General features: G+C 44.1%; 1 protein-coding gene across 1 annotated transcript in view; it reads right to left on the minus strand.

Moving 5' to 3' along the window:
- The window catches only part of SDK1 (sidekick cell adhesion molecule 1), an 860,282-nt gene that overhangs the window by 248,368 nt on the left and 587,308 nt on the right, over positions 1-24,606 (minus strand). Inside the window, exons 6-7 of the mRNA XM_069486624.1 lie at positions 3,863-3,974; positions 3,007-3,197 (exon numbers count right to left, since the gene is read on the minus strand). Coding sequence (XP_069342725.1) covers positions 3,007-3,197; positions 3,863-3,974 — 303 coding nt within the window. The remainder of the gene's footprint in view (positions 1-3,006; positions 3,198-3,862; positions 3,975-24,606) is intronic.

The raw sequence follows: 24,606 nt of genomic DNA on the forward strand, positions 1-24,606 counted from the left end.
TTATTCTCACCCTCCCAGGTTTTTGAGTGGCGCAAAAGACCTGGGTGCTAACATGTGCACACTTATGGGAGTAGGGCGAGCAGGTGAACGGCTGCTTTGTGTGTGATGAGAAAATGCTGACTGTGTGAAGGAGAAGTACACAGGCTGCATCTCACTGAGTCTAAGACGCTGCATGCGTTATCACAGAGTCATGCCGATGGCAAACAGAGCTGCTTCTGTGACAGACGAATCCTTTAATCACCACAATATGAGCTGGTGTCATTTCTACATTGTCTCCATTCTGTGAATATGGGAATTGAGGCCAACAGAGGCAAAGACACTTGTTCAAGTCAGTGAGACTTTGGACCCAGTTCTGTCCTCAAAGCCCATATGATTACACATCAGGCAAAGCACACTCCCACCCCCTACCCCGTGTGTACCAGATGCTTCCAGGGCACAGCTGGGAGGGAGTCAGTCTTTTCCCTGGTGAGAAGCCCAAGAGAGTCACGGCAAAGGTGACATTTGAGACGGCAGTGGCACCAAGGGCAGGGGGGCACCCATCCCACACACAGGCCTGAGCAGATGGCCTGGGTTGGTCCCCCCAGAAGTAGGCCCTGAGGCAGGGCTGGATGCCAGTAGGTTTTTGGGAGGTGATGAAGTACCATTAGGGGAGTGCAGAGGTCAGCTGGAAGGAGCATGTGACCAAGGCAGCTCCCGCTGCGGGCGAATGGAGCTTCAGCCCAGGGGGCGCTCTGGAAGCCAGCACAGAACATGACCCCTTCAGGAGCGGGGGGCCTGGGCACTTACCCACCAGCTCCTATCAGACGCTGGCTGAGGCTGCTCTGGGGGTGTCACTCCAGCAACTCCAACTTGCCACAGTGGGCAAAGCTGGCTCCAGCAGCCAGGAACGCAGCCAGGAGGGAAACAGAGGCACTGGCGGCTGGAAGCCACACTGGGCAGAGGAGGTGAGGGATGTGCTAGGCACAGAGCGGTGACGTGAGTGTGTCGGGCTGTGTGTGCCGTGGGGAAGCAGGAGGTTGTGTGGAGTATGTGTAGGGGCTGGTCATCCACTGGGCGGCCACAGGCCTTTCAGCAGGCGTGACGCTGCCTGGCCCAGAGCTCTGTGCTCCCGTCTAAACCACAGAAATTAGGCAACACAGCAGGGAAGGCAACAGGTGGGGTAAACAGCCACAACTGGTCTGTCTCGTCTCATCAGTAAGAAATGAAAGTCACTGGGAGCCCATTTGCTTCTGCTTTCTTTCGTCTGCATGCTCATGTCAACAGCCCTGTGACAGGTCCACTGGCCACAGCCCTGGGAAACTGGTAGCGTGTCTGAGGATCCCTCTGTGGCAGCTGGGCGTGGCCTCATAATCTCACAAAATCCCTCTGAATTGACAGAGACACTCTCTTCAGGGCTTTTCCAGTAAGATCCAACCACAAAATCATACCGGCCACAGCAAATTCTTATGAATAAAGGGGATTTAAATCAACACCATAAAGAAGGGAAGTGTGTTCGTGCACCTTTAAAAGTCAGAACACAGAGAGATGCTAACTCCGGAGAACTCAAAAGTGATCTGCTTTGGAATCCAGATATAAATGCAAAACCAAAGTTCATAGGATAGATTTAAATATTTTAAAAACGAATTATGATTGAAACAAACGTTCTAGTTTACACGGAGATAAATTTCTTCCCTTGTTTAAATTACCCTAAAATATTTGAACACAATATAGTCTTGTCTACTAGAGATTTACACATCACAAATTTTAATTTTGGTTCAATCTATAATGTGCTGTGCTCATATAGCTATAGATCAACCTTGATGAAAAAGTCTTTGCAGAGAATGGGATGTGATATTTACATCGATAGCGAAAGTACGGACGAGAAAGGCAGCAAAAGAGCCGGCTCAGATCCCTAGTGTAGAATCTGCAATGATTTGTGACTCGAAGCCTGCTTTCTCTGATACCTTTAATGTTCTCACGCTTCTTTCAGAGGGACTGACAGGTGTGCACTGCATTGTATTTAGCAGTCATATGTGGGACACAAAGCCATCTTCCTAATAATTTACAGGAATGTGACATGATCAAGGCAAACTACACTTTTTATACAGTATTCCTTGATTCTCTTGCCAATTTCAGAGGAAAATACAAGCTTTTATTTTTTTCCTATTTTGCAAAGTGACAAACTGCAAAATATATTATTTAAGGAGCAATTGCTTCCTGAAAGTTTTCTTCTTTGATCTTTCACATTCGCAGTTCCCTCTGCTCCTAAAGAGGAGAGACAAAGTAGAGATTCTCCTTCCTAGAGTCTGACCATCTAGGAAGACAGGTCACTACAGTAGTAATCACAGCCACTTAGGAAGAATAAACGTATGATGGGTAGCCAGAAAAATGAGAGAAATAAAGGCACTTGCCTCACAGCTTAATGTAATCTTATCATAATCTGATAAATTTAGGATTTCTTTAACCACTGAGCAATGCGCACTTCCTAAACATTGATATTTTCCAGCACTTAAAGCTCGGCAACTCACATGTACTTAATTTTATCTCCTCTTTCTCTTTGGTTCAGGAATATTTTGCCTATTTTTAGGAAGCATCTCTGCTCTCACTTTTTAGTTTAACAAAAGGTAACATTCAATAGTTTTAAATTTTCTTCTGGGTTAAAAAAAAAAAACAAAAACGATAATAGAACACTTTCTGAACACTGATCGTAACAGCCAAGGGAGAGTTCCAGCGAAGCACAGGAGCCAGCATGGGAAGGTGATATGTATGACAAGAATTTCACCACTCTATTTCCCAAGCTTTAGGACAGGAAGTATTTAGAACAGCAACACTTTGGATTTAATGGATTTATATTCTTGGAAAAGAAGAATAGGATGAATTTGGAAGATAAACTCCACCTCACCTCCATTTGCTGAGTTAAAAATAAAGCCGGTGCAATGTAGGTGTTACTATTTGGTTTCCATGGAAGTCAGTGTGGGGACGCTATCTGAGGATGCTGACAACACCATTTGCTGGTTTGAGCATTACCTATGATGGAAATAAAGGCTCTCGCTCGAGCTGGCTCGAAAGCGCTCCCTCTCAGCATGGCCTCGCAGACGTACGCCCCGGTGTCCGCGGACGTCGGGTTGCTGATGGTGAGGCGTCTCCCGAAGCTGTGCAGGCCACTGGTGATTCTCACCCCGTTTCTCTTCCAGCTCACACTTAGCTCCTCCACCGGCCTGTGAGAACAAAGGGCACTGGTGACAGTTAATTGTGAGCCACGTAGATGGCGATAATAATAACTTCTGGCATTCAGCACAAGCTTGACACAGCTAATTCTACCAGGAACCACAGCGAGCTGAGCAATGGACATTTAAAAATCAATCCAGATAGAACTCTACTCCCTTACAGCACGCATCAACGATACAGTCTGCTCAAGGGCTATTGAGCAAGGATAGCTAATTGCAGTAGCAATGGACCATCAGTGCTAATGATTCCATTTGCTCAGGAAAAGAATGTTTAAAATAAATACTACTAGGGGACACAGTTACATGGAAGGCGTGATCATCCGAACTTGTTTCTGAAGTGGCCACTAACTAGGCAGAGAACTCCCAGGACCATAGACAAAACGAGCAATGAACTCCTCCCTCTGCTACTTGGTGGCCTCAACCCCTCTCCCCTCCCAGGGCGCCCACCACCACCACGGCTCCACGGAAAGCACCTCCCTGTCCCAGCGGAAGCCTTGGGGAAGCTATCACACCCAGTTCCCTGTCTTGCCAGGTATCCCGTTCATAGCCAGCTGGACCAACAAGACCACTGTCGCTAGAAGGTTGAACCACATGTGCCATTGTCTTATCACAGGTAGTAGTTATTAGTATTCCCATGCAAGGAATGCGACTCATACCTGGCACTGGCTATGCATTCCAAGGTGATCTCACTGGACCCAGCCACCACACTCCTGTTGCCTGGGGGAACCACAATCGTGGGAGCCATGGTTTCAGGTGCTCCAATATCTCCTGGGCAGAGAAAACAAAAATGTTCATGGAACTCTTCTAAGTACGGTAGTACCTCCTCATCTGAGGGAGTATTTTCCAAGACCCCCCAGGGGATACCTAAAACCAAAGATAGTATCAATCCCTATAAACACAGATGTCTCCAACTTATGATGGTTCAACCTATAATTTTTCAACTTTATGATGGTGCAAAAGCAATATACAGTTAGTATGATCCTCAACTTAGATGGGGTTATGATAGTGTGTTTTCAACTTGTGCCATTTTCAACTTAAGATTGGTTTATCGGAATGCAGCCCCATCATAAGCCGAGGGGCATCTGTGCTATGAGTTTCCCTATACAAACATTCCTATGATCAAGTTTAATTTATAAATTAGGCACAGTGAGAGATTAACAACAATGACTAGCAATAAAACAGAACAATTATAACATACCATAATAAAAGATATGTGAATGTGGTCTCTCTTCCTCTCTCTGTCCCTTTCAAAATACCTTATTGTACCGTGCACATCTACTCCCAGACCATGTGACCAGGGGTAACCGAAACCTCAGAAAGTGAAACCATGGATAAGGGGGACTACTATGTAGAAGACGGGATGATTAGAACATGACAAACAAAGGACATAGTCAAGCTGCACCCACAGGAAACCCAGAATCTCATGACCCTACCCGAACTCCCTATAAGGAACCCTGGGGTGTGGTCACTGTCACTGGCCTTCATCAGACCATAATGACCGGGCTCTGAGCACAGCCAGTCTCCTCTGTGAGAATTCACAGGCTGTGCTGGAACGCACAGTATAACTGACGGCGTTATGTTACTGCTTGGTACATCGTATGGCTAAGGATCTTTAAGCTGTTGAGCATTTTTCAAAATGCTCGCTGGCTTTATTTATTTTTATTGATTTAAGACTTTGCTTATTGAGTTCTCTAGTCTACTGCTATTTTCCAATTCATTCAAGTCCACACATATTTCATATGTCAGGCACTATGCTAGGCACAGGTGTCATTAGAAAGTGGCTGGCTTTCTTACTGGAGCCCAGAGGTGATTCCCTAGAGCAAATACATTCAGTTAACAAAGTCTTTCGTTCCATGACTGCCAGTTTCAATCCTTTTTCTTTTCTGAAAAGTAAATATCCTGAATCTATCTCCCTTTTTTTTTTAGTATCAAACTATAAATAATTTAGCTCACACTTCTGGTGACAAGGGGAAAAACATGACATATTTTCGCCACTTTTCTCTAAAATACATGTAACATCAAAATTAAACTACCCACAGTACACTTTACTACTGTTTATTTAGGGAAAATGAAGAGTGATCAAACATTTCTAGAATAGAGATTTCAATAAAGGGTGGAAATGTAAGAGACTGGAAATAAAAATAAATTTAAACAACAGCAGATGCAAAATGCTTCATCTGTACTTCACGCTGAAGAGCCCTGCGCCACTGTGAGCAGCTGAGGGAACCCTGGCACAGGAAAGGTTCTAGGTTGCCTGGCTGGCGGTGGGGTCGGGGCCATTGAGAGAACAACAGGAAAGAGAGGACTGGCCTCTTATCAACACTGATTTCCCGCAGCTCTGTCTTCTGCCTTTCACTGCCTAGGCACTATGTGATTTTTGTATTAAAGGTGCACGTGAATTTAAAAAGAAAAACAAAAAGCTTGAGGCACGCAGTGCCAACAACTTAATTTTTTTAATCCTATACATTGATCACATGAAGTGAGGCTGATTCTCACTTCTCCTCAGGTCCCCTGGAGAGCTGAGAGGCAGCCCTCACCGTCCCCAAACGCTCTGGCTCTGAAGTCAGCAGCCTGCCAGGGCTCCCCTGCACACCTTCCCGCTGACACTCTCCCTTTATAATATTGTAGAGATTGCTGGGCTGGTTATCAGATTTCTGAGGAGATGCCAGAGTACAGACACATTCATGATGGGGCAAAGGACATAAACTGAATGCCAATCAGATTAACGACCTGCCTGTCATCTGTGAAAGTCGCTGATGAGGAGAAACGACCTGAGAAGCTAATATTTGCAAATAGTTATGAGAAGTGAAGGAGAGCAGCAGCAAATGCCGAAAGGTCACTGAGCAAGGTGCTAATTTGGCATTAATCACTGCTCAGCCACGGTGGCAGAAAGGAAGCCCATGCTCAGCACTGGGGGGGGAGGACATCTGGGGAGGACAGTCCTCAGCCACTCAGTCCCCTCCTCCCCAAGCCGGTGAGCCTCAGCTCCAGGCTGACTCAAGAGATTGTGCAGGGGCCAGAGAAGCCCCGAGCAGGTGCCCCATGCGCCACTCCATCGCGGGCGTCAGCTACAGGGTAGAAAGAGGAACCAGTCCTTAGTTCTGGCTCATAAAGAACAATAAGCACACAGGAATACGCTGTTTCAATGTACCCTCCCCCAACACAGCCCAAAGGACAAGCTGAGTGACTTGCTCAATTCAGGGTTAGTGAATAGTCTGCTCTCTAACCTGACCTTCTAACCCCAACTCCTTTGTTCTTTCTCATGACAAACACATAAATGCCACAGGATACTTGTTGGAGAAGTAGACAGGGGAAGAGATGTAGAATAAAATGTAGTAGTGCCTTAAAAGAGCAATGGTAATATACACACAAGGTCACTGGTAAGGTGAATTTGATTCAATGGAAATCGCCACAGCACGATCAAGATATGTAGGTCCTCTGATTGCAAAGCCCATGCATTTTCCATTAAAATTATACAAAAACATTTCAGTAAAATTTTACGTAAGTGACTAGAACACACATATCCCAATAGCAAGGATGGTGCTCATCATAGTACAAAATTCTGGTGTACTCTCTTCTTTTAAAAGTTGTTTTTAAATTTCAATCAAATTCATATACGCACATAAAGTACAAAAAGACTCAAAATGAAATAAAACCATGCCCTCCACACCCAAGGCAATCTCCTCTAAATCTTTTAATGCTTTATCTTAGTTTTTAATTCCTTGTCTTTAAATTATATGCATCTATTGCTATTTCTTTATTTTCCAATCTTAGACATTATCTATGAACTTTCTGCTTTGATGCATCAACTTCCAGCTCACACCATTTCATATATCCCTCAAACAGGATTTTCGTTGTTCTTTTATTTACCTTTGTAATTGTAATTTAAATACATACATTTTTTAAAAAGGAAAGGAAATCAGAAATCCCAGGAAAACAACAACAAAAAAATCTATAGAAGAGAGAAATATAATCATTGTATACTACCTAGATGTGCAGTGGATAATCTTTACATAATAAATAAAATATAAACATTGTATATTTATTTCAATTTTGGAATTAATCTATAGTCCAAAATGGAAGCTGTAATTGTGACCATGAAACAGAGTGTAAATGTTATTAATCTTGATGATGTAAAACTACAGAAGACAGAGCAAAGTGGAAGAGCAGAAGAGAACTGAAGGGAAGGGTGGCTTCCCATCACACAACAGAGAGTAAAAGATACTGTTTCCAGCAGCACAAGAAACAAAGGGTGTGTGTGTGTGTGTGTGTGTGTGTGTGTGTATGTATCTTAAAGTTACAAAGGTAAGGAACAAAAGAACTAAAAATACTGTTTTAATTGTATGGAGAATGATGTGTGAAGTGGTGTGAGCTGAAAGTTCATCCATCATTGCAGGAAGTCAATAGATAATGTCTAAAATTGGCAACCAAGAAATAGCAATAGATACATATAATTAACACATGGAGTTAAATACTAGAATAAAGGGCTAAATTGAGATGAGAATGCCTTTGGCATGAGACTGGGGGCAATTGTTGCATTTCATTTTAAGCCTTTTGTACTGTTCTCTTTAGTCCATGTGCAGGCAATCTGCTGAGCTCCCTGTTCAGTGTGGACTTGTCCTCCAAGCCTGCCCTCCGCTGCATTCTTGGGTCCTATCCACTGTTCCGTGGACCTCACTGTCTCCCTCTTCTTGGCTTATGTCCTCATTTTGCTGCAGCAACCTCGAGTAACTGCAGAAGAACGTATGTGGAAAAGGTAAATTTGCGAAGTTCTTGAATGATGGAAAGAATGATTTTATTCTGCTTTCACATGTAGTTGGTTGCCTGGGCAGAAAACTCCAAGTAGAAACTCGCCTTGGAACTTTGAAGACACTGCTCCCCTGTCTTCTAGCATCTAATGTTACAGGGGGAAGTCTGATAAGCCTGATTCTCACTACTTGTAAGTAATCTTGTTTGCTTTTTCTCTCTCTCAATTTTTGGAATATTCTTCATGTATTTCTGTGGTCCCCAATCCCCGGGCCTCGGACCAGTACTCATCTGTGGCTTGTTAAAAACTGGGCCACACAGCAGGAGGTGAGTGGCAGGCAAGCCAGGGAAGCTTCATCTGTATTTACAGCCACTCCCCTCACTCACATCACTGCATAAGCTCCGCCTCCTGACAGATCAGCAGCAGCATTAAATTCTCACAGGAGCACGAACCCCACTGTTAACTGGGCACACGAGGGGTCCAGGTTGTGCACTCCTTATGGGAATCTAATGCCTGATCTGAGGTGGAGCTGAGGTGGTGATGTTAGTGCTGGGGAGTGGTGCAAATACAGATTATCATTAGCAGAGAGGTTTGACTGCACAATAAATGTAATGCACTTGAATCATCCCAAAACCATCCTCCCCTCCCCAGTCTGTGGAAAAACTGTCTTCATGAAACCAGTCCCTGGTGCCAAAAAGGTTGGGGACTGATGTATTTAATATTATTATACAAGGTACCTATGCGTGGGGACTTTTGTGCTCTGTGGTAGTACCTCACAGGCCCTTCCACTCTGGAGATGCCCCCATCAGTTCCTTCATAATTTTCTGCCCTCTGTTTTCTCTGTTCTCTCTTTCTAGGGCTCTCATTTTAGGACTCTGTATTGATTCAGTATGTTTCTCACCTTCTTCCAGTATTTTACTTTTTTAAATTTTGGAATGAGTTCCTCAACCTTATCTTCTAACTGGTGTTTTGAATTTTTACTTCAGCAACCATATTGTTATTCCCTAAAGTGTTTTTTTCCCTGATTGTTCATTTTTTATAGCATCCTGTTCTTGTTTTATGGATGAAATACACTTCCAAATCTCTTCAAAGATATAAATACTTTTTTAAGTTCTGTTTTATTTGTTTCCTCTGGCATCTTTTTTTCTCCCTATTTGTTAATTGGATATGTCTTTCACAATACAGGCTTTCTTCAAATGACCTTTTAGGGTCCTTTTATACCTAAGGATGAACTGGGAGATATCAATTGACACCTTCACTTCAATCAGGTGGGAAACTCACTATTATTCTGAAGGAAACCTAAATCCCAGAGTGCAGACAGAGATCTTTTCTCCGGGACCATTCATTCTCAGTGGAGAGGAATCCTTACCGGTTTGTGTGTCTACCTATTTATTTTAGCTTTTGAGTATTCTGCTCACAGTGGTAGGGGTAGGAAGCAGACTGCTCCATGTGCAAACTACCACTAAATCCCGCTCTTTCAGTTCTACGCGGTAGCTAGCCCCTCCGTGGGAAAGAAAGTCTGCTCCAGGTGTTGCCAGACTGAGCCCTCCTCCCCTGAGCGTCAGAATTCCTCTAACCAAGACCTGCTTTCCAAGCGTTTGTTTTTTTCCAGACATTTATTTTTATCCCTTATTTGGTAAGGGCTCCTTTTCCTTTCTTTTTGGCATCGGGGACCTATGTCTCTTTTTCCTTACTGCTATTTAGTGGGTTTTTAAGCAAGAGGAAGTAAATGGATATGCTTTGTCTGCCATTTTTAACCTGCTATGATGACTTTTCTGTCGAAATTTTTTCCATATTTAATTTTTAGAAGAAAAATGCAAAGAAGAAAAATGCAAAGAAATATGTAAGCACTTTTAAAATAATATAACAACCTCTTTATTTCTGTTATTCCCATAGTTATCTGATGTATAATAAACATTGAACAAATACTCAATTTATCACAAATATTCTACAAGAATGAGCCACCACTACTACTACCAATTACCCTCTCCTTCAACGTCCTACATTAAAACATTTTTAAATGCCATATATCATGTATGGAGAATTATTTCCAAGAACAATGAAAAGAAAATGGAAAGAGGGAAGGGAATTCTAATTTACCAAGCTCCTATATAGCCACTAAGCATTTTGCTAAATGGTTTACCCACTTAATCTAACAGCCACCCAAGATGACAGCTATTATTAGCCCCCTTGCATAGATGAGAAAATTGAGGCCCAAAGTCACATGGCTTCAGATGATAGAGAAAGGTTTTAACTCAAGAAATGTCTTCATCCAAAGTTTATAATCTTTCTTTCACATAATGCTGCCTCCTCCTAATAAAAACTTTGGTTCTGCTCAGTTAATCAAAAATTAAATTAACTAGAACACTCCTTCCCCCAAGCATTTCCTTAATTGCGACTTTACGGTAGCTTTCACAACTGAACATTTCCCAGGCTGGTTTTAGGTGGTTGGAGGTGAAGACACGGAATCAAAAGAGTATTTCTGCAGAAGTCAGCAACAAATGGGCACCAGGTAGCTTCAGAGGCAGAAAGGCAAATACTTTAGACGAAGCCTCTTTGTAGTTACAGGAATAAAGAACTCAGAGCAGAGGGAAATGGAAGCTAATCCTAGTCAATTTCCCCCACATGAACCTCTTTTCTCACTGAGAGAGGCAGAGTAGGGAGAAGTTGTCTAGGTCACATTTAATTAAAAAGTACATTTAAAGAATATCAAGTCTCTGAAACATAAAAAAAAAAAGTTCAAAGTTAACCTGAACTGCTAAGCTGTGGAATTAGCACAGATAAAGTAGGATAAATGGAAAACAGCCCATTTCACTGCAACCAAGCACAGGTTTTAGGTGGCAGAGCTGGCACGTGATAAAAGGCAAGTCACGGAGACACAACAAGGAGTGGGGGGAGGTGGCAGTCCAAGACCTAGAAGGAAGGGAGGAAATAAACCCCGCCACGGGGGTACCTGGGCACAGAGCGTTCCAGGCAAAGACGACAGAGACCTGGATACAGGATGTGCTTGTTGTGCTAGAACAGACAGTGAAGGGGTGGGCGGCTGACGTGGGGAGGGATAGGCTCAGGTAGGGCCCGGTGGGCTGCTGTCTTCCGAATGGGGAGGGGAAGGTTTGGGGTACAGGGGTGATATGACATGACCTTATTTTAAAAGCACCAAGCTCTGGAGACTGTGGGGGGCAAAGGAGGACTCGGGGAGGCTGGCCAGGTGACTGCAAGAGCCCATGCGAGACACAGGGATGTCAGGGTGGGGGCAGGGGCAGTGTTATCTAGGTTTAGGACACTGTCAAAGGCAGAGTGGCAGAATTTGCTGATGGATTGTCCATAGGGATAGCTGCAGAGCTGAATTCAGGAGAGAGAAGTTGCCATTTCTGAGAAGGAAAAACCTGGGGGAGGGAAAGGCAGGAGGCTGTGGGGGGTAAAGTTGGGATTTGGTTTGGAAGGTGTTAAATGCGAGATATGGCTCATCACAGGGCCAGCAGCAACCCAGGGTGCCCTCCACACTCAGCCTTTCCCCTCTCTACCCCCTCTGGTCCCACCAATGCCTCTTAAGAAAGCTGCCCACCTCCTGGGAGGAGGCAGTGAGCAGCATCTCCCTGGCCTGGGTTCCCATTCCTGCCCTGGCCAGTCTGAGAGGGCTCTCCTTGGTGCAAATCAGGGTGGCCAGTTGGCAAATCCAGCCCGCACTCCCCTGCAGGTGCCGGGGCATCATGCCCACGCTGGTCTGTGCCTGGAGACCTCGATGGGTATTGTCCTTCCCCACTGGACCCTGCTTTCTCCAGCGCTGCACACCAGATCTCAAAGGCATTCACCGTGCAGTTTCTGGACACCCTCTTCCTGGTCCCCACAGGATGGAGCTTCCTACTTCCCCTGGGCGGAGTTTGCAGTTGTCCCTGAGGCCTGAAGCAGGTATGTAACTTGCTTGGTCTGCCAATGGCCTCCAAACTACAGCTCAGCTCCTCCCGCCCCAGCTCTGCTCTGCCCTGCTCTGGTCTCAGCCCTACAAAACTGCCTGAGTTCCCTTCTCACTTGAACTTCTCCGTGAGGAAGCCAGCCCTGTCCTGCCAGCGCACAGTGCTGACCTGATGACCTGCTGAGCCTTGACTACCAAACTTTTCTTCCCAACCAGGTCCAAGCTGGCCCCTGGACAAGGTGGCATAGAGTGTGGCCAGGTCCTGCATGCAGACCCCTACCCCCACTCCAGCCTGTGGTCCTTCCCATTCCGGGTATCTCCTTCTCCCCCCTAGTGATCCCAGCTGAAGTTCCCATGAGCCCTACAGCTGAGAGGCATATTATGACGAGAACTGAGGTTAGAATCCAGAGAACCTGGAAATATTCATGGCTCCAGATTGTTCCGGGGCAAGTTACGGGGCAAGTTACTTAACTTCTCTGAGCCTCATTTGTAAAACAATACCCATCTCACAGGGCCATTAAAAACAAAACAAAACAAAACAAAACAAAAAACTAGAATGGGCTTCCATTGCTAGCTCACACCTGTAATCCTAGCATTTTGAGAGGCCAAGGCAGGAGGACCTCTTCAGGCCAGGAGTTCAAGACCAGCCTGTACAACATAGTGAGACCCCCATCTCTACAACAAAATAAAATAATAGGCTGGGCGTGGTAGAGTGTGCCTGTAGTCCCAGCTACTCACGACGCTGACGCAGGAGGATTGCTTGAATCCAGGAGTTTGAGGGTGCTGTGAGCTATGATAATGCCACTGCACTCCAGCTTAGGCAAGAGAGCAGACCTTATCTCAAACAAACAAATAAATACAAGAATATATGTCGGTATCTCCGTATCCATGCATGTACAGATGATGCTTGTCAGTTAGTGACTGACATATAGGAACCGATGCCTGAACTTAGTGGGCATTAATATTATTGTCATAAAGTTGGGAACAAAGTACTTGCTCCCTGCTCTGGGCCAAGGTTTCCTCCATCTCTCCTGCCGGTGATGTCCTCCTAATGATGGCCTGCAGGTGCTTGGACCAGCGGCTGCTCTGCGCCCAGGTGTGTGCAGAAGAATGCTAAACCTAAACCTTGTGGGAGGCCGGCAGCCCTGCCCACAGCTCAGAGGGAGGAGCTTGCACTTGGAGCTCTAAGCACAGTCCCATTTCCCTGGACACTTGTTACAAAGACCTCAACACCTCGTTAAAAAACACAGCCTTCTTTCTTCAGAAAAAGTTTATGCCCTAAAAAAGTGGGATTTTTTTTAGAACATCTGAGAGAGCAAATCTCATGTTTTGGTTTTCTCTGTTAAAACCACTGTCTTGAGTGTCCTGACTCCTAGCTGCGCGCTCCTGGAAAACACCCTCGGGAGATCTCTGCAGCAGCTGGGGCAGGGACAAGGCCGGGGGTCATCACCTATGCACTGCCAGGCTTCTCCCTGTGCCACGCCAGAAGACAAGGTCAAATGCTTCCCTCAACCAAAAGATGCTAAGTCATATTTGTCCCGAGACACAAAACGCACGTATAACTTTCATGTGAACACGTGCAAAATGAGCAATACGAGTAGATGCATCCAACGAGAGGTGGCTGATTACAAGACAAACTGCAGCACAAGTGCCACAAATTCTAGGAATAAACAGAATTTCTAGGTTTTCATTTTTTAGTGCATCTGTATCTATAGCGTTTTTATTTCTGTAAAAAACAGGATCCTCTTAGGTCCAGAACTGAGAGGGAGACACAGGAAGCCTTAGTATAGCAAAACGGTGTTTATTTTGAGCACCTGGGTGCAGATGGATAGAGGCCAAAAGAGCGTCCACCACCGAGGGAGGGGCAAGCCTTGGGTTGTATAAAAGGATTTTCTGGGGGTGGGGAGTGAGCAACACCTGCAGAGATAGGGGAGGAGGATAGCTTTGTCCTTATCAGAGGGGATAGGAATGCCAACCCTAGTTGTCTGTTAGATTTACAACCTCTGGGGACTCTCCAGACTCTTGCAGCTATTGTTTTACAAGCCTAAGTTTTGCATTAATTGCATTCTGTCCTATACATTACTCTTCGGGTTCCCACCAAGAACAAACCTAACAGATCCCATCAAAAAGCAAACATGTGAGGAGGTCTACAGGACCATTTCAAACCTCAAAATCTTCCTGCTCCAAAACAATTGTTCTAAAATTTGTAGAAACAAAAGAGAAAATAAGATTCAAAACAAAACAAGGAAAAAGACCTTATTTTAAAGCTCCGTGTTGAGCAATAAGTTCTTTGGCTTATTTTGAATCTTTTTTCAACATTCATTAATGATATTTATTGATTGTGTTGTCCAGATGAAATAATGGTTACAAAAATGTGCTAAAATTTTGCCCACTGGGTATCTGGAAAGAACAAGAAGTGATCACTCTCCAGCCAGTGCCGCGGGTACCCTGGCTCCTTGGACACTGCTCTCGTCTCACTCACAGTATTATCTGTTGATAGACCTGCCCATCTTCCAAAGTAGGAGGGACATACGTGTTGTTATCTTTGAACTTAGCAAAGTGCCCAGCCTACAACAGCCCTTCTATAAGCACTTGCTGAAAGAAGAATTAAGCTTGTCCATATATAACACGTTGGTTATCATTATCAGAGCATTATTGCTCTAGGATGGTAACGACAGTAACAACTGCCTCTTATTTGGAATGTCTGATGGCAGGCCCTACACTAGCACTAGGGATACAAAGTTTAGCTGGGTGAGGTCTGCATCACCTAGAGGTCTGGGTTTAGCAGAGGAAGGCAGCCACGTGAACAGAGCAAGTACAAATATGTTGTCGAGGGAGCTATGAGAGGCGAAGGGGAAGGATGAGGCAGGGCGTGGTGGGTGGCAAGATGACTTCTTCTAGGGGAATTAGGAAAGGCTTGAGCGGGGAAGAGGATGGATCTTCCCCAGCAGACGAGGGGAGGAAAGGCAGTTCAAGAACAGATGAAAATGCAAGTAGTTCTTGATGGCTGAGACGCAGCAAGGGTCTGGGGGTGGCCAGAGCTGGCCACTGGGGAGGTTGGCGGTGGGCGGTTTAGCTGAGGAGTTTGGACTTTATCCAGCGAGGACTGGGGAGTCACTGCAGGGCTTTCAGGAGGAAAGTAAAGATCAGGTCGCACACTGTCTACAGTGTGTGAGAACGAACTGCAGCAGGAAGACTGGAGCCAAAGGCCACCACAGGGCTTGGGGACAAGGTACCGAAGCCTGGTGAGTTAAGGGTTTCCCAAGGAGCATGAAGAAAGAGGAAGGGTGAGATCGAGAGCCCGACTGGAGGTAAGAGGGAGGGGTGAGAGGGCCGAGGAGGCTGTGGCTGCCAGCTTCTCTCCAGGCTCTGGCCTGAGTGGGCAGGTGGGTGGTGGAGCAGCTTATAACAAGTGGACACTCCGAAGGCAGACCAGACTGGGGGTGGTGGCATTGGCACTTCGGGAGGGAGGAGCAGGGGCCGTCTGGGGAAGAAGCCTGTGCTTCAGGTGAAGTGCCTGTGGGGTACCCAGGGGAACAGGGTCAGGGGGCGTATGTGTAGTGACAAAGTAGGAGAAAAGGAGAACATGCCACAAGAGCAGGATGAACTCGGACAGGAGCCAGGCCTCTGAGAGAAGCCCAGGGAGCACCAACGTAAACGGCAGGCAAAAGACATCCACTAAGGACAGTACGGACGGGTGGCCAGAGAAGTGGTAGAAGGAAGAGAAAGATGTTATGAAATCTAAGAAAAGAGGCAATTATGTTTTCATAACGGATAGGAATTCCCACATGTAAGATCAAACCTACTTCTTCTCAAAAAAAAAAAAAAAAAAATTTGAGATGGAGTCTTGCTCTGTGGCCCAGGCTGGAGTGCAGTGGCAAGATCATAGTTCACAGCAGCCTTGAATTCCTGGGCTCAGGCAATCATCCCGTCTCAGCCTCCCGAGTAGCTGGGACTACAGGCATACACCACCACACCCGGCTAATTTTTAAAAATTTTTTGTAGAGACGGATCTTGCTATGTTGGCCAGGCCATCAATTTTTGAAACTCAATCTGAGTTTACCGCATAGGACAATTGCTAAGGAATACAGAGCTATGTATAAGTCCTGACCTTCACCAAGAAGTGTTTCACTATACCACAAAACACATTTAGAACATTACGGAACTTGACTCACTATTGTGTTCAGTTCTGTAGGTCAATTTCTGCAGATGGGCTGGCTCTGGCCATGCTCAACCTGCTTTATGACAATGAAAAGAACAATTGGTCAGTCTTGTCTGGTTCTCGACCTTCCCTATGCATAGCAAGGTGCACTGCTACTCTTCTGGAGTTTGGGTGAAAAGAGCTTCAAGACATTTCACTTAAGGAAAATCAGGTGGATTTTTCTGTTTATCAGTTGCCTTTATAGCCACTTGAAGTCTGTCATCTTTCTCTGCATTATTAAAATGGCCTGGCAAAGGGATTAAGTGCTTTCCTGACTGCAAAAGCATCTCAAAGAAACAGATGTGTCTGATCTCTTGCACCAAGGGAGCTGCCATCTTGATAGTTCACACTGAAAATCTGAACCCCCAGTGTACGTATTTTTTAAGACCTAGACATAAATATATACTTCCAAGAACGCATAGAAAATTTTTTTTCATTAAAATGTGCACAGTGCAAGACGTTCAGGCAGCAGGCAGACCTGGGTCATTCCTTAGCACTCCAGAGTTAAGTTTCCAGAGGCAGAACTTGGGCAATTTTGAGACCCACTTTATTGTGAAAACTGAAATAAACTCTCCTAATAGGAAAATATCATGTTCACTAAATAGAAAATTCCTCCCACCTTTTACTTTCCCTAAATTCACTTTTGAATTTATACTCACTCAGCTTCTGAAAAGGTGGGGGTGGTTTAAAAATTTCTGGGCTAATGATTTGTGTGAGAAGAAAACATCTATTCTTTTAAAGGTTGTCTCCTTTACATTAATAGTTCATCAGCCAGAACCAATCACAAATCACAAAGCCATTGTGACGGCGCAGGGAGGTGAAACTGAGGTGTGCTGGGAGGGGTCAGGCGCTCTTATGGACAAACCCAATTCGGAAAGCTCCAGCTGTTCCCTAGAGACCAGTGTACACCGCTGACTAGATTCCTCCTGTTTACTGTCCAACAGTAGGAGGGAAAGAAAAAAAATAGGAGGAAATACAGCAGTGCATCCCTTTTACAATTTTATCTTCACATGTACTTCCATTTTTATCACAATACACTTCTGGACTTTTCTACTGACAAAAGACAATAAATAAAATAATATGATAGTTTGACAAACAATCCAGCAGTTTCTTTTCTTCTCATGTATAACATTTGAAAACTTGTGCATTTGGAAATGAATAGAAGGTAACAACGGATGTATTTTCATTGGCTTTTTGCTGGGCAGGGAAAAATGAAGGTGATAAAAGATAACTCTACAGTTGGCTTATGTGTGTATGTTCAGGATGAGCACAAATTGACGAACCATAAATAGGAGTGTGGATTTAGGAACGGCATTATTGAACACTAGAGTGATCCAAATATCCGATTCAAAAGACAACAGCTGAGAACCTGCTTTTTATTTAAACATATAAATGCATAATCTGCCATTTCATAGAAGAACTACAACCAATAGAAAGACTGGGACTATAACACAGTTTGGGTGGACAAAGGAGTAAGAGGGTATTTTTCAGGAGATTAGGTCAATTTTCCAAATGGAGTACTAAAATTACTGATAATGTAACTAGGTACAATAACAGATCACTCTGAGCTGCAGTAAGAAATGCCCTTGAATAATTCTGCCAAGCATGCAAATCTGGGCGTGGAGCCCAAGCCCACCAGGGCAATTGATGCCATCTGAGGCTATTAGTAAGGACAATGGGAAACTGCAGGCGCCTGGCAGGGGCCTTTGAAGGCTTGGGCCTCCTCCACCCCCACTGCAGGAGCTCCCTGGCAGAAAGTTCTTTTCAAAGTTGAAATGAGACAGGAAACATTAAGGTTGTTAGTCTAAATGCCAAATATTCTTAGATCTGTAGGATGCACACCACTGCCTTTAATAGACTGGAACAGAGGGGTCAAAACCAGCTTTTGATTTTTGTTTTTTAACGTCCATAAGACCATCATTTTCATTTTAAACCCGCTGTTTAGGAAGAGCCGCAAGGACACAAGCTGCACTGTCTTGAGTCTCTCCCTGTGCAAGCTGGGTGGCTCTGTGACAAGGCCCCCCTCGTTCTCAAATCCACCTGAAGGAGCACTGGCATTCGTTCTGTTCGGGTCTGTCGTAAGACCGTGACCACAGGCATTCCTGGGGCCTGGAACAGAGCCTGACATGCAGCAGGGGCTCAGCAAATAACTGTTGAGCGGACCCAGAGTGAAGTCCTTGGGACAAGTCTCTCCTTTTTGTGTCTGTGAACTCTGCAGGGCCAAGCGTGATACAGCTGAGAGGTTTCGTCTTCCAATCTCAAGCACAGTCTCACTTAGAACCACCCTGCTCTTGAGGCCTCAGCCACTGCACGGGTACCAGGTGACCAGGGCCAGGCCAACAGGGCTGCCCTTTCACAGGGTCTTCTCCTGACTTCCAATGTTCCGAGCTTCAGTTGCATCTGAGCACACGGCATTCTCTGGGACACCCCACCTTTGCCTCCTCTGACCCAAGTGTCCCCACCTGTAACAGTATTCTCCATTCCTACCTCCTCTCCACTCCTCTGCCGCCTCCTGACATCGCCCCCATCCTGCAAGGCCCAGAGAACACGCCCCTGCTCCATGGAGGCTTCCCAGTACCCTCAGTTAAAGTGGTCTTCCCTCTTCGTCGTACTGTGGTACACTTTTTTTTTTTTTAATTGGGGTTAAATACACATAACATGAAATTTACCATCTTAACCATTTTCAAGTGAACAGTTCAGTGGCATTAAGCACAGTCACACTGTTGTGCAACCATCACCACCATCTAGCTCCAGAACTTTTTTATCTTCCCAAACTGGAACTCTGTCCCCATTACACACTCCCTCCCCATTTCTTCCTCCCCCAACCCCTGGCGCCCACCATTCTACTTTCTCTCTCTATGAATCTGACTACTCTAGGTAACTCATATAAAAGATATTACACAATATTTGTCCTTTTATATCTGGCTTATTTCACTTAGCATAATGTCTTCAAGGTTCATCCACATTGCAGCATGTGTCAGAATGTCCTTCCTGTTTAAGGCTGAATAACATTCCACTGTATGGCTAGACCAAATTTTGTTTATCCATTCATCTGTCAATGAATACTTGGGTTGCTCCTACCTTTTGGTTATTATGAATAATGCTGTTATGAACATAGGCATACAAATATCTATTCAAGTTTCTGCTTTTAGTTCTTTTGGGTATATATCCAGAAGTGGAATTATCAGATCATTTAGTAATTCGATGTTTAATTTTTTGAGGAACCATCATACTATTTTTCACAGTGGCTACCTCATTATATATTCCCACCAGCAGTGCCTAAGTGTTCCAATTTTTCTACATCTTAGCCAATACTTTTTATTTCCTGCCTTTGTTTTGTTTTGTTTTCTGTTTTTAATAATAGTCATCCTAATGGGTATGAAATGGTATCTCATTGTGGCCTTAATTTGCATTTTCCCAATGATTAGTGATGTTGAGCATCTTTTCACATGCTTATTAGCCATTTGTATATCTTCTTTGAAGAAATGTCTATTCAAGTTCTTTGCCCATTTTTAAATTAGGTTTGTTGTTGTTCAGTTGTAAGAATTCTTTATATGTTTTGGATATTAATCCTTTATCAAATGCATGATTTGCAAAACTTTTCTCCCATTCCATGGGTTGCCTTTTCAATCTCTGTTGATAGTGTCCTTTGATGCCGAAAAGTTTTAATTTTTTCTTTTGTTGCCTGTGTTGCTGGTGTCATATCCAAGAAATCACTGCCAAATCCAGTGTCCTAACACTTTTCCCCTATTTTCTTCTAAGAGTTTTACAGTTCTGGGTCTTATATTTATTAATAGGACTTTGATCCATTTTGAGTTCATTTTTGTATATTTTTGTGTAAGCTATGCAGTGTACCTTTTATACCTCTCTAATATGGCTCTGTAGCAGGTGCTCCCTGTGCCCGGGCCACAGTCCCTGACATTCACCATTCACCTGCAAACACCTGCCAATTCCAAGCCATTCTCTGGCCAGGGGTATGGTTGGCTTACAAAGGTGAGGTGAACAAACAGAACAGAATGTTCTCTGAAAGTTGCTCTCAACCAATACAAGAGGGAAGTTGATGAATAAATAGCCAAGCTTTCTCCCCCTTGGGTAAGCTACACAGAGATGCCACTTCACTCCCATTAGGGTGGCTTCTGTAGAGTCTCTTCCCTGAGGTCCACTGGGAGCTGAGGCCCACCTGCTCACCACAGTGATGGGCTCACTCATGAACTCTTACTGGCACCTTTGCTTTGCACACTCCTTTGCCCATATTTCCTGGGATCACCTCTCAGTACTACTGCGCTCCATCTTCGTTGAGCTTCGTTTCTGGGGAGAGTTAGACAAGAGTCCAGCTCTTTCAGCCCCACTCCTTGAAGGCACATAATACTTGTGAACCCCTGTATGGATCAGAGCATCTGGCAAACAGTAAGTGCCTAAAAGATGTTTGCTAAATTGAATGAATCTAACTTTACATTTTCCAAACAGATATCAACACCTGTTCCTAAGACTTCCCCAAGTCAAGAATTTTGTATGCACATTTCAGGAAAGCAGAATAGCTCTGCTCCTGGGATGTTTGCGACTCTTTGTTGAGCTCAAATCCTGCTGATAATCAGGTGTTCTTTACAAAGCATGTAAAGAAACAGTATCTGTAACTAGAAAAGGGTCTTTAATAGATAAACCAAGAACAAAGAAATTCAATCTCGAGTCCCTGGAGAAAAAAAGAAAATTGTCTTAACAAATGCTTTGAGGACATGAGAGAAAGAAAAAAGAAAAAAAGGAGATAAATAAGAGGCAAGGGGGTCCCAGCCTGTTCAGAGAATACAGCTTTGAAAATCACAATTATGCCCCCTCCTTAAAACGCGAGAAAGATCTTTAGAAAATCAGACTAAATTGAAGTTATTTTCCCTTGCTACAGATATCACTCTTCAACTCACTGACTAGAAATTATGGCAATTGAAGCTGAAGGTAAATTCATAGTTTAGTTATAAAGAAACCTGCTTGGGAAGCCAGACTCCTGGTGAATACTCCCGGGGCTGTTACTTTGTGAAGACTTTGGTTGATGGGAACAACATAAAACAGAAAGTTTTATGTTTTCCACCCTCCCCCAGCCGTGTGAAAAGCACACAGAGCCAAGGGGCCAATTTTAGAAAGACAGGTTTCTGGAGGCTTCAGTGCCTAAGCAGAAGGGGCACCCCATGGACCACCAGGTGACTGACCTCCCCCCTTTTCATTTTGTTCTATCTTAAATAAAACCAGAGCTTCTCAAATTAGATGTTCACAACGAAACACTAAACACTGAAAGGCGGTAATACCCAGAACTGAAGAAACATTTTCTCAGACATATGGCATTTCTTTTTCTTACGTATCCCCACCTTAAAAGTGAATGTTCATACTAATAGATTAACGAATACTTCCTCTGCCATGTTCTTAGATAACCGATGTCTTATTTATTTCATCTTTGAGCAAAGCAAACTGTGAGGCAGAAAATCTTTCAGAATTTCTATCTTAACCAATACAAAGCAACTATGAGTATTAAATGTTCCAGAACAAATCAGCAGTAAGTAAACAACCTGATAGTGAACCAAGTCCTTTGACTATATTTATTTCAAAATAAAATCTCCATTTTCTGACATCAGGATCAAAGAGCACTTCCCTGATGGAGCCGGTGCTCTGCCCTGCCTGAGCTCTAGGTGGGCCTGGCAGGGCTGTATCATCTACCAACAAGGTGGGACTAACTGCTCCCAACACACCAGGGCATGTTCTGGGCTCTGCCTCTCTGGGTACTTATCACTCGAGTGGAGAGCCCCAATCCCGGGAGAATAAATTCTCACATGTGGCTGTAGAGCACTGCTATCCCCAACCTGAGCACACAGGTACGACAGCAGCAGTGGCTCTTGCCTTCTTTCTGGGTCTCTCTCTGTCTCTGTCTCACTCACGTGTACATGCTCACTCCCTCCCGTCTCTCTCTGGGAATGAATGGCCATTGTCCTGGGTGAGGAGGACAACAAACAAGACCACAGAAGCAGCCAGGGCACAGGAAACTTTGATAGTGAAGAATGAGAGCTCATAACTAGAGGCATTTCCCCTTCTGTTTTCCCATCTCCTTTCTTCTTGTTAGAAGTTGCTATATCAGAATTACCCTTGGGTGTCACAACAGAGGTACAAACAAATCAGGAAATCTTGAGAGAAGAAAATATTTCTTTTCCTGTCTGCCCCAGCTTCCTTTAAATGAATAAAGTCAGTCCCACAGTGCAAGAATAGAGTACTCTGCTAGAACAAGACATTTTCTGATATGACCCAAGGTTATCTATTTAAACCAACTGGTTCTCTACTCAATCTGCTATGAAGCAGGGTTTTTTTTTAAAATGTCAACACAATCTCATTTATATTTTGGTCTAAAATCAACAGTGACAATAAATCTAAGGTTGAGGATAGAGAGAAGGAGAGGGTATAAGGCAGAAGCTGTGTATACAGAATTAAGTGTACAAAAACACAGCTAAGATCTCTCCTAAGATAGACAATTACAAATATATTATCAGAAGCATTATTGAGAGGGGAGTATACTGCTGGTAGGAACATAAAAAATCTGTTCACGTAGACTGGAAAGCAGGTGAATAAAAAATAAAGTGATTGTGTGATTGTCCAAATATATTAAGAATGAAGCTGGTCAGTGTGGGCCTATTTAAAATGTGGAAGGTCGATGATTACTCAGCAAACCTAGCCTGTGCAAACTATCAATTCAAACAAATGAACACCAAGAACATTTCAGATGCTTAGCAGTCTCATGTATAATAGTTTTAAAGCAGCGTGGGTGCTCAGCATTCTGTGAGGCAGCATGAATAACAGATTTATAGCAAATTTATAGAAAATCCAAAAGTAATTATGGCAAACCAATTACAACAGGCACTTCTCCCAAAGCTTCTAATAAGAGGATATCATCCATTTGTTTAAAAATTTCACTTAGCCTCTGTTCAATCTAGGGAAAAACTCATGCATAAGTAGTAAAATGCCCTATAAGCCAGCACAGAGGGGAAAGAACAAAACCAGGATGGCACTGTCTTGGTAGCCAGCACAGGATCAGTCGGCTTGTGGATGCTTGGTGAAACTCACCAAGGAAGACAGGGGCAGTTTATGGAGCTTAGAACTCACCCCACAGGACTGAATATCCACAGGCCTGAATATGCGGCAAAAATTTCCCCAAACTTATTCTTTCAAAAAAAGGGAGCTGCCTTGGTTGAATCCTTACAATGTCTCTCAGATTGGAAGTGCTCTGCGATTTCTTTATTTTTATTCATATTTAGAAAAGACAACAAGTGATTATACATGCATACATGCTATTAGTTGCATAAATAAAAATAACAAAATAAAAATAATTCAGCAAGATATGCAAACATCATTATTCTTTTACAAGTAGGCTCTTCTAAGAAATGGCTATACATAAGATGTTCTAACTGATGCTAAAAATACAAATCTTAAATATATTTTATAAATATCTTTTTCTTCCTCTAAACCTAGCATAAAATTTGTTTTCCTCAGAGAGACTTTTCTGACTAATTAATTTAATTAACCTAATTTGACACCAGTACTTTCAATTTTTTGAGCACTAAAAAACCACAAATGTTCTTAAGACCTTTTTATTTATATCTTCCAAGTTGGTACTTCTCAAGCTTTCGTGTATGTTATGATTCCCCTGGGGATCCTGTTCATTTGCAGATTCTAAATCAGCAGGTCTGGGATGGAGCTGAGATTCTGCCTTTCCAACCAGCTCCCCTGAAACCTGGGCTCTGGCCATGCTCTGGGAGTAGAGCTCTAACTTGTTCCAAGGAAAGGTCATAATTTTCAGCACATGGTGAGTACTCAATACCTGTCAATCAACTCCTTCCTCCTGCACGTGGAGCCAGAACCAGCCCCACAGACCTCTCCTGGGAGCTGGTTGTAAGGGGGAGTCTCGGGCCTTATACCAGACCTGCTGAGTCTGAGCTTAAATGTTAACAAGCTGGCTGGTGATGTCTCCATCATCTCAGTGAATCCTCATTCAATTTGAGAAGTTCTATGCTGGGTGATGTATTCTCCAAATAGGATTATATTCACCCCTTCACCAATTAGGTAAAAGAAAACAAAAACACTGTTTTCATGAACATGACGCAGCAGAAAGTAGGGTGGAAGGAGGCAAGGTCTGGGCCAACCACCAGGGCAAAAGAGGCAGGAGGAAACTTGGGATGAATCCAAGGATTCCTGTACAGAGCTGACACCTCCAAAGATTCGAGAAAATACCCAACTATGGTGGAGCCTCAGCCCTGCAGAGGAGGGAGCAGATAAAGGATGGGTTGAGCTTTGGCAAGGTGACCTCTCTGGAAGGTCAGAGAGGACTGGGACGTGCAAGGGAATAATCAAGATGTGGACCCCACAGGGTGTAGGGAGGAAGGGCTGCTAGGAGAGGGCCAGGGGTCGGGGACCGGAGATGAATCAGGCACCGATGAGGCGAAGCGGGGGAAGTCAGGAAAGGCAGAGGGAGGAAGGCTGTGAACAGAATGAAAGACCCCAGAGGGGCAACAGT

The sequence above is a fragment of the Eulemur rufifrons genome, chromosome 14 (assembly GCF_041146395.1).
Source record: "Eulemur rufifrons isolate Redbay chromosome 14, OSU_ERuf_1, whole genome shotgun sequence".
Classification (NCBI taxonomy): Eukaryota; Metazoa; Chordata; class Mammalia; order Primates; family Lemuridae; genus Eulemur; species Eulemur rufifrons.